This window comes from Mustelus asterias, chromosome 8, assembly GCF_964213995.1.
Source record: "Mustelus asterias chromosome 8, sMusAst1.hap1.1, whole genome shotgun sequence".
NCBI classification, from domain to species: domain Eukaryota; kingdom Metazoa; phylum Chordata; class Chondrichthyes; order Carcharhiniformes; family Triakidae; genus Mustelus; species Mustelus asterias.
In genome coordinates, this window is record NC_135808.1 from 76,451,723 (window position 1) to 76,474,355 (window position 22,633).

General features: G+C 43.0%; 1 protein-coding gene across 1 annotated transcript in view; it reads left to right on the forward strand.

Annotated features, from left to right (window-relative positions):
• Nucleotides 1-22,633, forward strand: part of LOC144497750 (zinc finger protein GLIS3-like) — a 212,917-nt gene that overhangs the window by 111,784 nt on the left and 78,500 nt on the right. Inside the window, exons 4-5 of the mRNA XM_078219188.1 lie at nt 444-554; nt 21,258-21,399. Coding sequence (XP_078075314.1) covers nt 444-554; nt 21,258-21,399 — 253 coding nt within the window. The remainder of the gene's footprint in view (nt 1-443; nt 555-21,257; nt 21,400-22,633) is intronic.

The window sequence follows — 22,633 nt, forward strand, 5'->3', positions numbered from 1 at the left end:
ACATGATATATATAACTGGGCTACCTAAAGTAGCTTTCTTAAACTAAGTGTATTCTCCTTAAAACAAATTATTGCAGTCAAATATTCTACATTTGCAGCTTCCTGATAATTATGCGATTGCCCACCAATAATAATTATCAACAGCTACATTTGTGAAAACTGTTTCCTGATTTTGGATCAAATCCAGGAACAAGGCTATCATCTGACACCACATTATACTGGTCGAGTGCCAGGACTGAGCTATTTGAGTGAAATATCTTAAAAAAAGGAATTTCTACATTTAGTAACCACATTATGGTTTGAAAGTGCTTGTGCACTGGAAATAATAATTCATCATCTCATAACATAAGGATCACATGTATACAGTCAGTGCAGAATTGTCTTAATGAGACTCAGCAGCTATTGCAAAGTGTAAAACCATTCTCTCTCTTAAACTTTTACAGAAACCATATGCTTGCCAGATCCCAGGGTGTACAAAGCGCTACACTGATCCAAGCTCACTGAGGAAGCATGTCAAAGCACACTCTGCCAAACAGCAACAGGTGCGTAAGAAGGTAAGAAATAATCAGATAGGTCAATATGTCATGTACTGGATAGTGATAACATTTCCAAATATTAATTTATTTTACAAGAACTAAATGCTTCTTTTTTTAACCTATATTTTTTTATTCAAGAATGCTAGATGATAATGGCCCAGTGTACTGGACATTGGCATAGTTGAAAAGAATGAGAACGATTAGTGGTTAGGAATTCCAAGTCACATTTGGAATTGTGGCTTCGAACAATATCCCATTCCTTCTCTGTCGCTGGGTCAAAATCCTGGAACTCCTTTCCTAACAGCACTGTGGATGCAGCAATTCAAAAAAACAGTTCACCAACTACTCAAGGGCAATTAGGGATGAATTCTTGCTAGTGAAGCTCCCATCCAATGAACTAATGTAAAAACAAAATACAGTCTCAATTGATTTAGACTGCCATTCAGCACAGTGAATGTGACCTCAGTTGTAATAGACAGTTTTCAGAATGGTGACATAGTGGTTATATTTTGGGACTAGTAATCCAGAGATCCAAATGAATGATCAGAGAGTCTAAATCCCATCATTGCAGTTTTTTTATTATTATTAGTTCGTGGGACATGGTCAAAGCTGGCTGGCCAGCATTTATTGCCCATCCCCTAGTCGCCCTTGAACTGAGTGGCTTGTTAGGCCATTTCAGAGGACAGTAGAGAGTTAACCACATTGCTGTGGCTCTGGAGTCACATATAGACCAGACCAGGAAAGGATGATAGATTTCCTTCCCTAAAGGACATTAGTGAACCAGATGGGTTTTCCAACAATCGACAATGGTTTCATGTTCATCATTAGACTTTTAGTTCCTTTAATTTAAATTTTATTCAAATTCCACCATCTGCCAAGGCGGGATTCGAACCTGGGTCCCCAGAACATTAGTTGAGTTTCTGAATTAATAGTCTAGCGATAATACCACTTGGCCATTGCCTCCCCTAAGTGAGGGAATTTAAATTGATTTAACTAAATACATTTAGAATACAAAGCTCATGTCAATAATGGTAACCATGTAACTACCAGCAAGATTATCATAATAAAACTGATCAAATTCACTGGTGTCCTTTAGTGGAAAAAAATCTGCCACTCTTCCCTGGTCTAGTCTATATGTGATTTTAGATCCAAAACAATATAGTTGACTGATACGTGCCCTCTGAAATGGCCTAGTAAGCCACTTAATTTTCAAGAAGGTGGTTCATGGCCACCTTCTCAAAGACAACTAGGGATGGGCAATCCACGTCAGTGGCATTCACATCCTACGAGTAAATTAAAAAACACTGGGCAGCAGAGTGAATATTGGATTAATTGCCATAGACAGCAAACCAGCTTAAAGAATGTGAATTCAGTTGGCATAACCTGCTATATCACATAATGGTTGTCATTTACTCCATCCACTGATATGTAGAGGGACAGGTAGTATATAAAGATATGTGGAGGGACAGGTAGTATTGAGGAAGCAGGGGGGCTGCAGAAGGACTTGGACAGGTTAGGAGAGTGGACAAAGAAGTGGCAGATGGAATACAATGTGGAAAAGTATGAGGTTATGCACTTTGGAAGGATGAATGGAGGCATAGACTATTTTCTAAATGGGAAAACGCTTAGGAAATTAGAAACACAAAGGGACTTGGGAGTCCTTGTTCAAGATTCCCTTAAAGTTAACGTGCAGGTTCAGTCGGCAGTTAGGAAGGCAAATGCAATGTTAGCATTCATGTCGAGAGGGCTAGAATACAAGAGCAGGGATGTACTTCCGAGGCTGTATAAGGCTCTGGTCAGACCCCATCTGGAGTATTGTGAGCAGTTTTGGGCTCCATATCTAAGGAAGGATGTGCTGGTCTTGGAAAGGGTAGAGAGGAGGTTCACAAGAATGATCCCTGGAATGAAGAGCTTGTCATATGAGGAATGGTTGAGGACTCTGGGTCTGTACTCGTTGGAGTTTAGAAGGATGAGGGGGGGTCTTATTGAAACCTACAGGATACTGCAAGGTCTAGATAGAGTGGACGTAGAACCAGAGGGCACAACCTCAGGCTAAAGGTTTAAAGCAGAGATGAGGAGGATTTTTTTCAGCCAGAGAGTGGTGAATCTGTGGAACTCTTTGAGGCAGAAGGCTGTGGAGGCCAGGTCATTGAGTGTCTTTAAGACAGAGATAGATATGTTCTTGATTACTAAGGGGGTCAGTGTTTCTTCAGAAGGAACTCTTCAAAATGCAGCTAATGAAAATACAACAAAAGTTATTCCAACTTATAAATCAAAGAAAGGGTTTAATAAAGAAACATCATTACTCCAAACTTGGGGCCTCACCCTGGGCCACTCCAAGCCACCCACAATTCTACATTGTTCCTCATTTATAGTGAATCAACTGGTCAGCTGACTATTACATCACTCTGTAATTGGTTCCATGGTTTACTGGGTCAGCTGACCCTTACATCTTGTTCCCATTGGTCACATTACATCCAATACAAAGTTGTCACTGGTTACATTCTAACAGTCAGGGGTTATGGGGAAAAGGCAGGAGAATAGGGATGAGAAAAATATCAGCCATGATTGAATGGCGGAGCAGACTTGATGGGCCGAGTGGCCTAATTCTGCTCCTATGTCTTATGGTCTTACTGCAGTTAGTGTGGGTTTGGTTGGCATAGACTGTCAACTGATTTGTTGAACAAGACACCAATTGACAGTGCAAAGTTCAAAAATTGATTGCTTGCTTTAACAGCCTTGGTATTCATTTAACCCTGGATACATGAGAGTATGTTTGCATGTGTTTTCTTCTGACAATTTCTTCCAGTATCTGTAATAACTTTCAATCTGTTATTGTATTAAATAATATATTCAATCTTTAGAAAAGGAATTCCCTTAGTATATAAGAAAGTTATTGATTGTTTTTTATTTTAATTCTGCCAAAGTCCGGTGATGATGATTACAGTCTGAAGTGGAGCATGCAGCCTCATGAAGATACACTATCTCAGGCCGCAGTATCCTCACTCAAGTTCAAAGGATGGTTGGACACCCTTCAGACCATGAAATTGTTTACACATATGGTCACAATTTGGGGATATAGCGCTCCATTCTGGTTTCTTGTAGTACAAACACTCATTACGTTACGTCAACTCAAGCAGATTCAAATAGATTTTAGCCAGCTGCCCAAGTGGGTCAGTTGCTAATGGCTACATGATATGGTATTAACCCATAGAGACCAGTTCTTGAGGTTTGTTTTTCAGTTTTGTGCTGTTAGCTGCTCTAAGGCAAAACAGCAACTGAGTGCTAATTGGCTACAACATCTCTTGGTAGTAATATCAGCAGTGGATTTTGCTATTGATCAGATAATGCATTTTGTGAGCAAGAATAAAGAGCGTAAAAAATACTTTAAATGTTACATTTCTTAATGCAGTGTGGGACCAAAGGGATCTAGGTGTGAAGATACATAAATCTTGAAAAGTGAATGGTAAGGTAAAGAAAATGACCTAATAGAGGCAAATGGGATTTTGAAATTTCTATACAAAGAGATTGAATACACAAAGACTATAATAATCCTGGAAAAGTGTAGCATGGATTTACCAGGCTAATCGTAGTGATAATGGATCTAAATTGCAAAGTATGACTAGGGCAACGAGAGTGATATTCTGCCAAACTAAGAAGATTAAGGGAAATTTGAAAGAATGGCAAAAGGTGTCAGGAATGCTAAAGGAAATATACAAAGTAAATACAGGTAAATTATTTGCATTGAAGGCGACATAAGAAACATATATAAGGAGTCGAATAGAAAAACTATTTCATACAAATAGTTGCTGTAATGTGGAATGCTTTGTGACGAGTGGTGATGGGTGCTGACTATCATCAGAAAGATACTGGATAATTACTTGAAGAAAAATAATACAAAAAGGTTTCAGAAGAAGGCAGAAAAAGGGTGTGTTTTGGAAGAAGGCAGGAAAACATAACTTTTTTAATTAAGCCATATTTATTTAGTACAAGTAGGAAGGTGGTGAATTGTCCCCACCTGTGTTAATATTTCGATGTTTGCATAATCTCAGTTAAGTGACCCCTGCTCGTCAGTCTAGTTGTGTGGATTTTTGGGTGACGGTAACATTGGGCTTGTCTGTGATAATTTGTCGACATTGACAGAGTTGGTTCACAAATGAAAACTGGCCATTTGGGAAAGATCACTTGAACATAGTGGAGTATATAGCCATTGAACAAGTTACCAGAAAGCAGAGGCTGAAGTGAAGTGCTTCCTCTGTAACGGCACAGTTACACCCCAATTCTACATGAACATTTAATATATACCTGTAACAAATTAAATAGTGCAGAATTGATTTACCAGATTTCTAATTTTAAAAAGCAGTAATGGAATTTATTCAGAACTATCAATGATTTTGGAGTGAACTGTATGTTTATGCTGTGTTGTTATGTGAGCTGACTTATGCTTGGTGACAGTGCGTTGGCAGGGAGTCCTGAATCTGAAATTGTAGATTAGAATAACTCTGCTTTGTTGGGTTCATTCCTCCTGCTGTTTTTAATCTTCCTCTCCATTTGTGTTTTAAGAAGTAAATGTCTCACACAGTATTGCCAAGAGCATTCATTCTGCTAGTTATAAGATAGATGTCAAGATGATTTGCTACAGTGAGTTGAACAGGCTCAACTTTGCTCCAATCCTAGCAAGTGTTTTCTGTTACTAAAAAAACCCAGATTCATCAACTAAAAGAACTCAGCTCTTGTGTTTCCCTTTTATAAAGCTCACAAAATCACAGAAAAACTTTCTGTACCTTGTTGGAATTTTCTGCATCCCACTAGTTGTATGAGATAAGTCCTTTCATACAATGAATAAAGCTATGTTAAAGACCTTCTTAATGTTGCAGGTATCTGTCCATCAAATAATTGGCTCTTTGATTGGTATTTCAGTGGATGACATATATAGCTGCTAGGAGACTGAGTACGGGATAGTTTAACATGGTGTTAAGAATGCAACCTTTAAATTACAATGATCTACTCTGCTGTTGTTGGGAGTTATTTTAAGCTGGACCTTTTACAAATCAACTTGTTTTGTTCACCAGAAGAGGTGTTGTAGAAAAATGCTAATTCACATAATGCATGACACAAACAAAAAGGGATTCTAGTGATTTGTGCTCTAAATCTGTGCTCTGGGAGAAGGCACTGTTTAAGAGGTACTGATTTTCATTTTCTAACAATGTTCTATGCAAGTGAGCAAAATTCTGAGTTTTATCCCTTATAACCAGTAATTAAAACACATTCAAGTTTCAACACAAGAATACACTGAACTAGGTGGCATTTGCCTATCACGTCTATCCCTTTCATAAATTATGCTCAGTTTAACTCTACCATAAATTCTATTCTTTACTTCACTCAATTTTCCCCTTCTTTGACAAAACACGTGCTATGCATCAGTTCTGAATTCTGAGACCTTATAAAATCAGAAAGCATCCTTTCTTTCACCAATTTCATTTGTAATTTTTTCATTTGTTGGTGATGTCTTTTTACATGCAAACATTAATATAGCAGTAATTCCATTTTATTCCAGCCATGTTTTGGTTCCGCTGACTGATGGTGTAACTGATTAGGAGCCACTGGTTCTGATGGTTAGCTATTGGTTTAACTATGTCTCCATTTATTCAGCAGAACTTCAGGAAGAGTTATATTGTTGTGTTGTTGGATTGGAGTAATTTCAATGATTCTCAAAGACTGCTAGCTATAACCACTCTAACATTTATTTTAACTTATCTACAGATAATGGAGAACAGTTTTACAAGATTCTGACCAGGCTTGTTTTCCTTTTACTTTCATGTTAGACTGTCTGAGTCTCACATCATATGAGTATATGTCACTCTGTTCTATGATATCACAGACTATTATAGCATGGTAGCACAGTGGTTAGCACGGCTACCTCACAGCAGCAGGGACCCGGGTTCAATTTTGTCCTTAGGTGATTGTGGAGTTTGAACATTCTCCCCATGTCTGCGTGGGTTTCCCCCGGGTGCTCCGGTTTCCTCCCACAGTACAAAGATGTGCAGGTTAGGTTGATTGGCCATGCTAAATTGATCCTTAGTGTCAGGGGATTAGCAGGGTTACGTGGGTAGGACCTGGGTGGGATTGTTGTTGGTGCAGACTTGATGGGCTGAATCGTCTCCATCTGCACTGTAAGGATTCTATGATTCTAACCATTTATGGGAACTAGTTTAACTTGCTCTATTATACCACAGGAATCACAATGACAACCAATATGAGGTAAAGAAAACCTGGGGATCCTGGTCTCATTAATTTGCACTGGTCCTATTTTGCCACGTTTTTCATTTGCTTTCACTTAAATTCCACGTACAATCATACTTCATTTATCAAGTATGTCTCTGCTGTTTACAATATATTTGTTTTGCAATAAATCATTTCAACGGTTGTTCTGATAAATACTCACCGTAGAACCTGGACCACTGATTTTCTACAGCTGTATAAAAAAGGACACTTAATAATTTCCTTGGCATCTGATTGAAAGAATGTAATATTCCAAAGATAAAAAGAATAAAATTTAAAATGACTACAGCATCAGATCTGCTAGATGTAGGCCGGTAACATGGAGCAGTATTTAGTACAGGTAATGGTGGTCTTGTCTGCTAGCTGGAGAGCAAAGGAGTGAGAATCCTCCTTTGGGGAAAACTGCTGTATTAAGTGGACTTAAATGACTAGCAGGAGGCCATCTCTAGATCAAGGACCACCCCCCCCCATGGTTGATTCTGCCATAAGCTGCCAGCCAATCACCAGCCAGCAACTGCCCACTGCAGGTAGCACCGACCATCAAGGGAAGTGGTGGTAGCTGCTGGTAATGCACCCAGGGAGAGGCATAGGATTGCTGAAAGACCCGGGCCACAGAGTGAGGGTGAAAAGGGGTTGTGGAAGGAAGGAAGGGGTTTGGCAGCAAAGGCAGGATGGTGATTCTTGGCAGTCCTCCCTCTTGCAGATATCGGATCCTTCAATCAGGTGCTGAATGCCTTTGAAATATTTGCCTTTTGTGCTTCATGCTGCTCTGTATACTGCTGGTTGAATACAACTGGTGGTGGAATGAGGCCCTTAAGTGGGCATTAATTGCATACTGAATGGCCCTCAATTAGTGGCTGGGTACCTCCTTACCTTCTTTGGGGAAGATACTCCATTGTGCCCATTTGTGCCTTACCCCGGCCTTTTTTTTGTTCTGACATGAGATGTGGGCATCACTGGCTGGGCCAGCATTTATTGACCATTCCTATTTGCCCTTGGACTGAGTGGCTTGTTTGGCCTTTTCAGATGGCATTTAAGAATCAACCATGTTGCTGTGGGTCAGGAGTCATATATAGGCCAGACCAGGTAAGGATGGCAGATTTTCTTCCCTAAAGGAAGTTAGTGAATCATGTTTTTTTATGACAATTGACAATGGTTTAATGGGTATCATTAGACTTTTAATTCCAAATTTTTATTGAATTCAAATTGGTGGCGTTCAAACCTGAGTCCCTAGAGAATTATGCTGGGTCTTTGGATTACTCGTCCACCAGTGCCTCTCCAGCCTAAACCCCCACTGGGGAACGCAATCCCTTCCCAATCAAAAACTCTGGACTTGTCTGCCTTTCAATCCGGTATCCATGGTCTTCTTTTCCGGACTCCCTTTTAGTCCCAGCTGAGGCCACTACTGTGTTCCGATCAGATAGGCCAGTAATGCTTGAGGGCAAGACTTCCTGTCCGTGAGGCATGGAAATACCACTCTCACCTTGTTGTGGCCACCGCTGCGTCTTATCACTCAATGGCAACTCTTTTTAAAGTCAGCAAATTGCTGACTGACTTTTCTACCGGGTGCAGGGGGGGATGGTTATGACTCATCCCAACATTATTTCAGGTCATTGATCTTTCAGTAGAACTGAAACGTGACCTCTTTTTCTCCATAGATACTGTCTGTGCTGCTGATTATTTCCAGTATTTTTTGTTGTTATTACAGAAATATCCATATATTGTTCTTGGGAAGTATTGGATTTTTTTACAAGTCAGGAACCCAACAGATGTGTGCTGTTACAGTCCTCCTAAAGACAAAATACATATATGAGAGAATCAAAATACTGAATAAGAGAACAATATGGAAGAATACTACTGTTCAGATCACAGTGCAAATGAGCACCTTAATGTTACTTGTTAGGCAGATCTGTATGCCTGCTTGGTTTTGCAGCATGCTAATAAATGGGCCACATGGCTGCCAGATAACTTAAATTGCAAGAAGTAGTACTTCACAAGTTGGCCAACAGAATTACACAATTTTAAGGAACTTCAAATTAAATGAAGGCAGCTGCTGCACAAACATGGCATTGTACAAGTTCATTAATTAGCCTGAAACCACAAGTGATCTGTGACTTCCATCTGATTCAGTATACCCACACCTTTCTGTCGGAAAATCATACTAACCAAACTGATGCATTCATTTTTGAGGATTTGTAATCCTTGAATTTTCCAATTCTCCTTTTTCCTTCATACTCCTCACAGCTAAGAATAAAGCTCAGTGCAGTTCGTCCTCATGTGTCACTCTTGGCTCAGTGGCTAGGAGGCCCACATGGTGATCCAGTGATACTACCCTTTCAGTTGAGATTTCTGAAGGCTATGCAAAGATTTCCAACATGAAGATGCAAACAGTTGATAATAACAAAAATATAAATGTTATGCAGAGAAAGAGCAGAAGTGCACATACAGGACATTGCTACGGAAATGGGGGCTGTCCCAGCATTACTGGCAATAGCAAAAGTTCTTGATTAAAACTATACAGTCTATAAGTATTACTTTGGCTTTTGCTTTCTCTGTCATTAGTGTGAGCACAAGAAAAATGCCTCTGTGTTGAAAACTTCTTTGGACTTTTTCCCTGTCGTTCCTTACTGGTTTGAATCTGTTGGATTTTGCCAAAACACAATTTTAAAACTATTTTTACAAGCTGTACTCAGAAAATGAAAACAGAAATTGAATTCCTGTTGGATTGTAAATGGTTTTATATCAGTAATTATAGTTTAATGTTGCAATTATATCCCCTGTTTTTCACTTATTTTAAATCTCAAATCCTTCCTGATTACCTAAGTCTGTAAATAAATAAGATGAAAACATTTGGCTCATTAATTGGGTACAACAATACAAAAGAGCATTAGAACTATTTACATGCTGTGAACAGACATTTCAGAAGGTTGTAGAACTGATTTTAAATTGTAATCCCACTGCACTGCACAGTTCATATAATATGAAATAATTTCACTACTCTAGTTTTTCAGTAAAAATAGTAAAGATAAGAAAATATATCCTTTGCAGTAGAAAAGTGAAAAGTATTTAAGAAAATGTTAGTGAACCTGTAACTCTAAAGCAAAATAAAGGACAAACAAGCCCAGTATGGTAAATCAGAGACAGGCCCAGATTTTCGCCCCCAGGTCAGGTGTGCAGAGACACATGGTTCCGTATCCTGACCTTAAAAAGATCTGCCTGAACTTCCAATTTCTGTTTTAGGGAATAGAGTAGTATAGGAGTCGGGCAAGCGATCCCGGAAGTAGTGAGTGGTCATGGCAGGCCAGGCATGGTTTGGGCTCTTGGGCCAGGTAAAAAGTGGACCTTTTAAAAGGTTAATTTGAGAGGTATGTTGTCAACTGTAAAGTCCCTGTGCCTCGGAAGAGACATTATGCCTTGTCAGCTGAGTGTCAAAGCTGTAAATGTTGACCACCTGTCAGCTGACCATGTATAGTGATGGGTGACCCATCATGGGCTTTACTTAGGAAAGAAATGTCAAAACATGGAGCAGAATTTTATGTTCACCCCAAAGCAGGTTCGGGGCTGTGGGGGTGGGGCGTGGTGGGCTAGCCTAAAATTGAATGGACGGAATTCCCTCCGGACAGCTGCCCACCCCAACCCACATATAAGTTTACGCTTGGACAAGCAGGGCCTTGGGCTGGGAACCTGTCCTTTGCAGCTAGCCTCAATTTTTAGATTGGAGTGAGCATATGTAACTGGGGTGGAAACAGAGAACAAAACTTTTTTCCATCTCGGGAGGGACGTGTGAGGGGACACCTCAATCTGAAGGCCCCTTCAATATTGGGACGCTCTCTGCTCCGGGACCTTGGAGCGCCAGCTATCCCTCCCCCCTCCTGGTCTAACCTGACTCTGCAATCACATGCCACCCCAAAATACCCAGGATGTTCCCTATCCTCCCATTCCCTTTACAACAGTCCTGGGACTTAGTTCAATGCAGAATACTGCAGTACTGCTTCTGGCCATTGCAGCACTATGCTGGGCCGGGTTAGAGAACTGTTTGCCAAACAGATTGGCTACAACTCTCACGAGTGGGACTTCCTTCCAAGTACCACCCACTGAGTGAGCATTAAATGGCAGTGAGCCTCCGAGAATCAACAGTAGTGCGATAGTGCCAACTGTCTGGATGGCGAATACCAATCACTTGACATCCTTAAAATTCTACCCATGGAGTGGATTCTCAAGTGGAGATGACATCATCCTGCCACCACCATCTGACAGGGGTGGCACAGTGGTTAGCAGTGCTGCCTCACAGCACCAGGGACCCAGGTTCAATTCCAGCCTTGGGTTACTGTCTGTGTGGAGTTTGCACATTCTCCCTGTGTCTGTGTGGGTTTCCTCCGGGTGCTCCAGTTTCCTCCCACAGTCCAAAGATGTGCAGGTAAGGTTGATTGACCATGTTAAATTGACCCTTAGAGTCAGGGGATTAGTGGGGTAAATGAGGGTTACGGGAATAGGGCCCTGGGTGGGATTGTGGTCAGTACAGACTCGATGGGCCAAATGGCCTCCTTTTGTACTGTAGGGATTCTATGAGGCAGATTGACTGGATGAAGATTAATTGCAGGCTGTGCTCACATATACATTTCATAAACTAGATAACAGAAGCAATGCCAAGAGCCTCACAGCAGAGCTCTGGTCTGCCCTAGGAACTCAAGAACAGCTTCTTCCCTGCTGCTATCTGACTTTTGAATGGACATACCTTATGTTATGTTGATCTTTCTCTACACCCTAGCTATGACTGTAACACTACATTCTGCACCCTCTCCTTTCCTTCTCCTCGATGTACTCTATGAACAGTATGTTTTGTCTGTATAGCACGCAAGAAACTATTCACTGTATCCCAATACATGTGACAATAATAAATTAAATCAAAAAGAAAGATGTGCAGTGGAAGAAAGAGCAGAAGTCCTGGATTCAAATTGTGGCTGTCGTGAGTGCAGCAGGAGAATGTCAAAGTTCATGGATTCAGTGTCAGAAAGGGGTTAATGGCCTGATGCGTTGTGGCAAGGTGTAGCTGGGCTCATCCACACAGAGCTCCAAAAGAAGGATCATGTCTGCATGCTGCAGCTAAGCTATGACACTTGGCACATACCCCTGCTTCAGCATTGAGACTTGCATGTGTACGCAGCTCATATAGGTGCATCCTCAGAACACGTGAATGAGGACAGCGATGCTCAGATGCACTGCAGAGCAATGTGTCTCCATGCACTATAAATCAAGCTATGATAAATTCACCTTATTGTTCAGTCAAAAAGACTGAAGGTTGCCATAGAGATGACCCAGACTTGGGGTGGGTCAGCCTGGCTGAGACACATGTGTCCAATGCAGGTTGCCAGGGTGCCTGAACAGCTGTCTGTTAGTGATGGTCAGTCGCCATTAGCAGGTGTTGAAATCACATTGGCATATGGTTGCAATGGTGGAGGTCATGATGTCAGTTCACTGAACACAAGAGGATGTTGACATGAGGATGAGTGTAAGGATGGGGTTAATTTAAAGGGCAGCATAAACGTTGTTAAAGCAATGGTGTGCATCAGAGCGTGTTTTCACACTTAGAAAATCTATATCTAAGTGTGGCAACGGGATCCCTTTTAGGCCAGTCTTGGTAGTTTATGCAGTGAAAAAGTTTTACCATTATATATATGGCAGGCACTTCACCATTGTATCGGATCACAAGGCACTGTTAGCACTACTCCAAGAGGATAAGACTGTGCCAATTGTCTCTGCAAAGGTACAGAGATGGGCCTTGCTGTTGTCTGTGTACAACTATTCCTTCCAACATAGACCAGGGGCATTGCCATCGCAGCTGCCAGTATAAAGTCTGACCCTCCAAAGTTAAGAAGATGGTGCTACAAGGTTGGCATATGACAAGTCGTTACAGATCAGACCCTATCTACAGCATAGGATGGAGGTAACATGTGAGGATGTCATTTTATTGTGAGGGACTCGTGTTGTAGTGCCAACCCAGAGCCGGCAGCTTTTACTGCAGGAATTGCATGAGGCGCACTCTGGGTAGAACAGGATAATGACATTGGTCTGAAGCTATATCTGGTGGCCTGGCATCGAAAAGGAGATTGAAAGAATGGTCAACCAGTGCCCAAATTGTATCACAGGTGGAACTGGAGGCTATTGAGGCCCCTGGGGAGGCTGAGGGCAAGGGGGTGCCCTTTGGGCAGTGTCAGCCTGGCAGTGCTACCCTGGCACTTTGGCACTGCCCACTGGCATTGCCAGAGGGTGGGGCCTGTGGGGCGGCAGGGCCAGGCCAGGGCAGCTCCATCGGGGGAGGGGGGGGGCATTACCGCTACGCATTGCAATCGGATCAGGGAAGGGAAGGGGGGCTCCAATCGGTGGGTGGGGGGGGGGGGGAGGAGGGGAGTTCTGCTGCTGCTCTGCAGCTCCAATCGGTGGGGGACACACAATCGGTCTGAGCGGTAGGGGCTACATGCCTGTGCTGCGTGGGGCTCGCGATTGCGGAGGGGGGGATAGTTTGTGGGGCTGCCTGCTGTCTGTCTATCAGGCCACTGCTGTTGGAATTGTGCATGTGCAGAATCAGAGTTCTACACATGCCCTATAGCTCTCTCTGCTGCTGGCTGGAGAGTTAAGCCCCGCCTACTGCCTGCAGCAGCTGGAAATGATCTGGACCATTTTTACAATGTCTAAGTCCATAAGATTGGGTGTGAAAACGCACTCAAAAAACAGATCAGGAACTCTTCCATTTTCATGCTAGACGCTTAGAATCATTGTCGTAAAATTCCGCCCAATGAGACACAAGTTAAAAATTAAGATGTGAAAACTAAAGGAATCTTTTCAAAGGATAATAGATTTATGGATGTAAAGTATAAAGAGGTGCACTGTATAAATGGACTCAAGAGACAATCTGATGTGTTTCTAAAGAAAAACAGATGGAGGGACATAGAACTTAGATAGATGGGAGTTGATTTCTGAAAAGTGGAATCACAGTTGGTCTGCTGGCTTTTTCCTGTTATTGAGATTATGTTTTACAACACCCACACGTATACATTTTCCAGCAGGGTTGATTGGATTATAGCAGGAGCAGAAACCCTTTTTTAATTTTTTTGGATTTTAACCTTCCCAAGCACAGGGTTGCAGAGTCTGCTACAAGAATTAAATAATATAATTGCAATCTAATAATCTAATGATAAAATACTTGGTAGTGTGGATGAGCAGAGAGATCTCGGTGTCCATGTGCAGAGATCCCTGAAAGTTGGCACCCAGGTTGATAGGGTTGTTAAGGCGTACGGTTTGTTAGCTTTTATTGGTAGAGGGATTGAGTTTCGGAGCCATGAAGTCATGTTGCAGCTGTACAAAACTCTGGTGCGGCCGCTCTTGGAGTATTGCGTACAGTTCTGGTCGCCGCATTATAGGAAGGATGTGGAAGCATTGGAAAGGGTGCAGAGGAGATTTACCAGGATGTTGCCTGGTATGGAGGAAAGGCTGAGGGACTTGAGGCTGTTTTCGTTAGAGAGAAGAAAGTTAAGAGGTGACTCAATAGAGGCATACAAGATGATCAGAGGCTTAGATAGGGTGGACAGTGAGAGCCTTTTTCCTCGGATGGTGATGGCTAGCACGAGGGGACATAGCTTTAAATTGAGGGGTGATAGATATAGGACAGATGTCAGAGGTAGGTTCTTTACTCAGAGAGTAGTAAGGGCGTGGAATGCCCTGCCTGCAACAGTAGCGGACTCGCCAACATTAAGGGCATTTAAATGGTTATTGGATAAACATAGGGATGATATTGGAATGGTGTAGGTTAGATGGGCTTTAGATTGGTTTCACAGGTCGGCGCAACATTGAGGGCCGAAGGGCCTGTACTGCGCTGTAATGTTCTATGTTCTAATTTAGCACATGATGTGGAGATGCCGGCATTGGACTGGGGTAAACACAGTAAGAAGTTTAACAACACCAGGTTAATATAAACCTGTTGGACTTTAACCTGGTGTTGTAAGACTTCTTACTAATTTAGCACAGACAGACAATGACACAGTAGTCCAGAACTGCGTTGGTCATTGAACTTAACCACTTGTTAGGAATGGTATTGGTGAGGGAGGAGACAAGGTGATAACAGTGGCTGCTGTCTCCCACTATCTTAATTTACCTCAGAAAGATATAAGAAGGCCAACCTCTTCTGACAGGTGGGGGTGTACTTTAGTTTTGTTTGAAGCTGTGTTTAACCACTGAAAATAAGTATCAGTAACTTGCAGAGACTGCAAAAAAAAAAGCTTTTCCAATCACATCTGATTCTCTGGTTGACTAATAGCTTAAGACTTAGCTTTTGTACCCAAGCATACACTAAAATTGGTGTGTAATTCAGTATGCAGGAAAGATTTTTGCAGTGCACAAATGTGTCCTGATATTGTAAACACCTTTTCTATATGTTTAAAATGCAATTTACAATTTTTACAAATTAGTGTTTGCAGTGCATAGTACATGCATAGTACATACTATAATGCATGAATGGAGATCAGTGTGCTTCATACATCTTTCTTATTCATTTAAGGGATGAGGGCTTTGCTGGACAGGCCAGTGTTCACTGTCCATCCCTAATTGCCCATGAGACGGTGGTAGTGAGCTGCGTTCTTGAACGGCTGCAGTCCATGTAGTGTAGGTACACTCAGAGTGCTGTGAGGGAGGGAGTTCTAGTGTTTTGACCCAGCAACAGTGAAGGAACAGCGATATATTTCCAAGTCAGGATGGTGAATGGCTTGGAGGGACACTTCAGGGCGGCGGTATTTCCTTATATTGCTGCCCTTGTCCTTCTAGTGGTCATGGGTTTGGAAGATGCTGTCTAAGGAGCCTTTTTGAGTTTCTGCAGTGCAGCTTGTAGATGGTACACATTGCTGCCACTGTGTATTGGTAGAGTAAGTGAATATTTGTGGATGGGGTGCCAATCAAGAAAGCTGCTTTGTTTTGGACTGTGAGAAGCTTCTTGACTGTTGTTGGAGCTGCATTCATCTAGGCATGGGGAGAGTGTTCCATCAAACTTCTGGGTTGTGCCTTGTAGATTGTGGGTAGGCTTTGGGGAGTTAGGAGGGGAGTTACTTGCCACAGAATTCCCAGCATCTGACCTGCTGTTGTAGCCACATTATTTATATGGCTAGTCCAGTAGAGTTCCTGGTCAATGATAACCCCAAGGATGTTGGGGGTGGGTGATTAAATGATGGTAATGTCATTGAATGTCATGGGGTGGTGGTTAGATTCTCTCCTGTTGGAGATGGACATTGTTTGGCCCTTGTGTGTCGCAAATGTTACTTGCCACTTGTCAGCTCAAGTCTGGATATTGTCCAGGACTTGTTACATTTGGAAATGGACTACTTTAGTATCTAAGGAATTGCAAATGGTGCTGAACATTGTGCAATCATCACCGAACATCCCCACTCCTGACCTTACGATGGAAGGAAGGTCATTTATGAAGCAGCTGAAGATGGTTGGGCCCAGGACATTTCCTGAGTAATTTCCTGGGGTTGTAATAACTGACCTCCAACAAACTATCTTCCTTTGTGCTAGGTATGAGTCCAACTAGCAAAGAGTTTTCTTCGATTCCCATTGACTCCAGTTTTGCTAGGGCTCCGTCAATTTGACCCAGTCAAGTTCTGCCTGGATATCAAGGGCAGTCACACACCTCCCTTCTGGAGTTCAGCTCTTTTGTTAATGTTTGAACCAAAACTGTAGTGCGGTCAGGAGCTGACTGGTCCTGGTGGAGCCCAAGCTGAACAGATCATTGCTAAGCAAGTGCTGCTTAACTGCACTTTTGATGACCCCTTCCATCACTTTGGTGATGAATGAGAGTAGATTGATAGCGCAGTAATTTGCCGGGATGGATTTACCCTGCTTTTTGTGTATAAGACATATCTGGGCAATTTTCCACATTGCCAGGTAGATGCTAACGTTGTAGCTGTACTGGAAGAGCTTGGCTTGGGGTGTGGAAAGTTCTGGAGCAAAGGTCTTCAGTACTATTGCTGGATTGTCAGGGCCCAAACCCTTTGCAATATCCAGTACCTTTAGCCATTTCCTGATATTATGTGGAGTGAATCAAATTGGCTGAAGACTGTCATCTGTGATGCTGGGACATCTGGAAGAGGCTGAGATGGATCATCTACTCAACATTTCTGGCTGAAGATTGTTGGGAATGCCTTGTTTATTGCACTGATATGCTGGGCTCCTCCATCATTGAGGATGGGGATATTTGTGGAGCCTCTTCCTCCACTGAATTGTTTAATTGTCCACCACCATTCACAGCTGGATGTGATAGGAATGGAGAGCTTAGATCTGATTCGTTGGTTGTGGGATCGCTTAGCTCTGTTCATCACTTGTTGTTAATGCTGTTTGGCATGCAAGTAGTCCTTTGTTGTAGCTTCACCAGGTTGACACCTCATTTTTAGGTATGCCCGTTGCTGTTCATAAGAACATAAGAAATAGGAGGAGTAGTAGGCCATCTAGCCCCTCGAGCCTACCCCGCCATTCAATAAGATCATGGCTGATCTGAAGTGGATCAGTTCCACTTACCCGCCTGATCCCCATAACCCCTAATTCCCTTACCGATCAGGAATCCATCTATCCGTGATTTAAACATATTCAACGAGGTAGCCTCCACCACTTCAGTGGGCAGAAAATTCCAGAGATTCACCACCCTCTGAGAGAAGAAGTTCCTCCTCAACTCTGTCCTAAACTGACTCCCCTTTATTTTGAGGCTGTGCCCTCTAGTTCTAGCTTCCTTTCTAAGTGGAAAGAATTTCTCCACCTCTACCCTATCCAGCCCCTTCATTATCTTATAGGTCTCTATAAGATCCCCCCTCAGCCTTCTAAATTCCAACGAGTACAAACCCAATCTGCTCAGTCTCTCCTCACAATCAACACCCCTCATCTCTGGTATCAACCTGGTGAACCTTCTCTGCACTCCCTCCAAGGCCAATATATCCTTCCACAAATAAGGGGACCAATACTGCACACAGTATTCCAGCTGCGGCCTCACCAATGCCCTGTACAGATGCAGCAAGACATCTCTGCTTTTATATTCTATCCCCCTTGTGATATAGGCCAACATCCCATTTGCCTTCTTGATCACCTGTTGCACCTGCAGACTGGGTTTTTGCGTCTCATGTTTCTAGCATGTCCTAATGCACTCTTCTTTGAACCAGGGTTGTTCCCCTGGCTTGGTGGCAATAGAGATATGCTGGGCCATAAGGTTACAGATTGTTGTTGAGTACAATTCTGCGGCTGCTGATGGCCCACAGTACCTCACAGATGCCCAGTCTTGAGTTTCTAGATCTGTTTGATGTTTATTTCATTTAACACGGTGGTAGTACCACATGATACAATGAAAGGTATCCTCAATGTGAAGACAGGTTTTTGTCTCCACAAGGACTGTGTGATTGTCACTCCGACCAATACTGTCATGGACAGGTGCATCTGCGATTGCCAGGTTGGTGCGGAAGAGGTCATGTATGTTTTTCCCTCTTATTGGTTCCCTCACCACCTGCCACAGATCCAGTCTAGCATCTCTGTCTGTTAGGACTCGACCAACTCAGTCTGTGGTGGTGTCATCGAGCCACTCTGGATGATGGACATTGAAGTTCCCACCCAGAGTCATTCTGCACCCTTGCTAACTTCAGTGCTTCCTCCAAATGATGTTCAACAGTACTGATTCATCAGCTGAGGGAGACAGTATGTGGTAATGAGCAGGAGGTTTCCTTGCCTAGGTTATGCCATGTGACGCCATGAAACCTCATTAATTATAATGCACTGAAATTTGTGAGGTGGATTGAAACCCATGCCTGAATTCTTCACAGAAATTTTCATTTTGCAAAACTGTCTGCTAAACCCAAGCCATGCCGGGAATTTTTTTATTATTATGTGTTCATGGGATGTAGGCATTACTGGCTGGGCCAGCATTTGTTGTCCATCCCTAATTACCCTTAAACTGATAGCTTATTAAGCCATTGTAGAGGACATTTTGAGAATCAACCACATTGCTGTGGATCTGGAGTCACATGTAAGCCAGACCAAGTAAGGAAAAGAGATTTCCTTTCTTAAAGGATATTAGTGAACCAGATGGGTCTTTAAACAATCATGGACTTTAGTTCCAGACTTCTATTGAATTCAAATTTCACTCTCTGCTGTTCTGGGATTCAAAACAGAACATTGCCCTGGGTCTCTGGATTAATAGTTCAGTGACAATACCACTGCCTTCCCGATGAGGGAATATTTCCCACCAATTCCCTAAAATGAAGAGACATGGGAATTTATGGTAAAGAATTTATCAGCCTTGTTTTTCATTCTTTGTACAGTGTGATCTTTGGTGATATAAAGAGGTAGTGAGTGTATTGTAAAAAGTTGGGGGGGGGTGGTGGGGGAGGTGTTAGAGCAGGATTTTCCCTGTTGGCTTCAGGATCCTGCATCAGGTTCAAAGGATGTCAGAACCTTTATTGTGTAGGGAACGGTCACTCACCCATGACTTTCTTTGATTTGGCCAATTAATGGCCAATGTACTTATTGTCCAATGAAGGACAGTAAGCAGGCACTCAAAGCTGGAGGGCCAATAAGAGGATGATTTTCAAGGTAAGTGAGGGAGATGTCACTCCAAGAAGGAGGTGCCCAATATCTCCAAAAGTTTAAAAAAGGGTGGAGTTAAAAAAAGGTAGACCCTCCAGAGAGTGGCATGCGGCTGCAGCTGAAGCATCAGAGGCAGGAAGGCCCCTTAACTACCTGGAGTGCTGGCTGCCCAATCTGTCACTGTACAGTTGCACTGTACCCCACTAGCTTTATGTATCTTGAGGCCAACTAGAAAATCCCAATTGACCTCTGACAATAGACTTTAAAGGCTTTCAGTTTGTTAAGCCCACTGCTTGTGGGAGGATTGCCCTACTACCTCTCCCAATTCTGTCTCATAGAAAATGGCTCAGGATGGAATAGAGCTGGGGAATTGGCACTCCAGTTGAGGGGACAAATGTCCATGCTTGCATGCTTATGTGCCCATCTCAATCAGGGAAAATTCTGCACTTAGTGTTGCAGGTTTAACACAATGGTAGTGCTCTGATGATTTGCTGCTGAAAACCACCGTACCACTTTCTATGATAGATCCCTAAATTATAGCAAATATAATCAACTTTACATCTCTTCAGGTGACTCACTTGCAATCAGCTAAGACCAAGTCATTACTGGAATCTGCCTGGTTTATTTTGCGATGCGGTGGACCCACTAAATCACCAATAAGAGACACTCTAACCACCGCCCCTTGATATTCAATGGTGTTATCATTACTGAATCCCCCACTGTCAACATCTTTGGCATTATCATTGAAAAGAAACTCAACTGGACTCACCACATAAACGCAGTGGCCACAAGAACAGGTCAGAACTAGGAATACTACAGTGAGTAACTCAACTCCTGACTCCCCAAAGCCTGTCCACCATCTACAAGGCACAAGTCAGGAGTGTGATGGAATACTCCCCACTTGCCTGGATGGGTGCAGCTCCAACAACACTCAAAAATCTTGACACCATCCAGGACAAAGCAGCCCGTTTGATTGGCAACACATCCATAAACATCCACTCCCTCCACTACCGACGCTCAGTAGCAGCAGTGTGTACTATCTACAAGATGAACTGCAGCAATCCACCAAAGATCCTGAGACAGTACCTTCCAAACCCAGGACCACTTCAATCTAGAAGAACAAGGGCTGCAGATACACGGGAACACCACCACCTGCAAGTTCCCCTCCAAGCCACTCACTCCATCCCTCCCCAATGGCACTGTGGGTCAACCCACAGCACATGGGTTTCAAGAGGACAGCTCAAAGGGCAACTAGGGATAGGCAATAAATGCTGGCCAGCCAGTGATGCCCATGTCCCACGAATGAATAAAACAAAACTTCAAAAGCCCCGAGAGACTAATTCTAACTGAGTTGTTATGTTCTGACAGTTGATGCATTGTTTGCTGACAATTCCTTTTGTTTTATTCATTCATGGGACATTCACGTTACTGGCTGACCTGCATTATTGCCCATCCCTAATTGCCCGAGGGCAGTTGAGAATCAATCACACTGCTGTGGCTCTGGAGTCACATGTAGGCTAGACCGGGTAAAGATGGCAGAGTTCCTTCCCTAAAGGATATTAATGAATCAGATGGGTTTTTCTGACAATTGGCAATGGTTTCATTGTCACCAGTAGATTTTTATTGAATTCAAATTCCACTGTCTGCTGTGGTGGGATTCGAACCCAGATCCCCAGAACAAATTAGCTGAGTTTCTGGATTAATAGTCTAGCGATTATGCCACTAGGCCGTCACCTCTCCAAGTAAATATTTAGACTTTATGATAATGTGCTATGGTGACACCTGACTTTAGTTGATGGGAGTCTTTTTTATTTTTTTCTTCCCTTTAATTTGAAGTTGCGTTTAGGCACTGAACTTGAACCAGGTATGATGAACGATTGCCTGACTATTCAATCTCTTCAGCCAGTGACTTCACCGTGCAATGTAACAAGCAACACCATTGGAAGAACTTTGGCAGTCAATCATGAGATTTATCAAGGTATGTTTCAACCACTTTAAAATAAAACTTTCTAAACCTCGTCCACCACAATGTTTTTGTCTAAATTGAGAAACTTGGATGAGGTGTAGCCTTAGAACTCTATATTCCTGCTTTCTGGAACTATCTAATTTCTCACCTTCTCACCTATCTGCCTACTTCCAAGAACAACCTCAAAATTCTTTCCTTTCCTCCGCATCTGAATTTTGGGATTTGCACTTTTCTCTGATTTCTAGTTTCTTCCCTTTGAGATGTCCTGTGCATGAAGAATGTAACCTGGTGTTGATTGCAGATAAAGGATATCAGCAAGATTGAAAAGAAAAGATAAGGGTGGGATTCTCCCAAAAAAATCCTAACTGCTGAATTATCATAGAAACCGGAGTAAATCCCGCTGTTTTTTTCAGCTGCATTTTCAAAATGAATCTTCCACACTCAGAGTGTCCTAGCGTGAATCACACTGAAAACCAGTGGGCCTCTCCAGTATTCCCACTGGAGAGGCCGGCAGCATAGCACTGAGTGGGCCACTGTGCATGCACAGATCTGTCAGCGCCGACATCGGCACATATGCAATAGTCCCGTTCTGCTGGCCTCCCGATCGCTGGTCAGCTCAATCACTGGCCTGCCCCGTAACCTCGCATCGCTGCCCCTCCGACACCCCCAATTGCTGGCCACCCTTCCTCTGTCACCGATCCCAGTGCAGAGTGGCAGCTGGACTCCTCACCCCCACCAATCTCCCCCCTCAGAGGCCCTGCTCCTATAGGCCTCGCCCCCTCCTGAGGAACCTCCACAGCCCCCCCCCTACACTACAACTAGAGGGGAGCTGTTGTAAACTGCGCTGGAGTGAAAAACTCCTGGGTTGGGCGGGGGTGGAAGGATGAGAAAGACACTAGATGGTCTGGAGACTTCAGTCCCGGGCCCACTAATGATGTGCTAATGGCTGTTTTAGAAATTTATTCAGCTCCGCGCCAATTTCTGGCATGGAGTTGACAAGACCAGAAATCCAGTGGCCAGAGACGCGCAGAGGCCATGACGCCCAGTGGGAAGCCCGCTACATGGCCTCTGCTGATGTCTCCCGGCCCGCTGCGCTGCTGGGAGAATCACCCCCGAGATAAATGAGGAACTTGTCATTAGATGAAGCTACGCTTGAGCTTTTAAAGACTAGAAAATCTGGAAGGTGGGAGACAGGCAGGAATAGGGAGTTTGAGCTCCTGAGAAAGACTAGTCAATACACTTTATC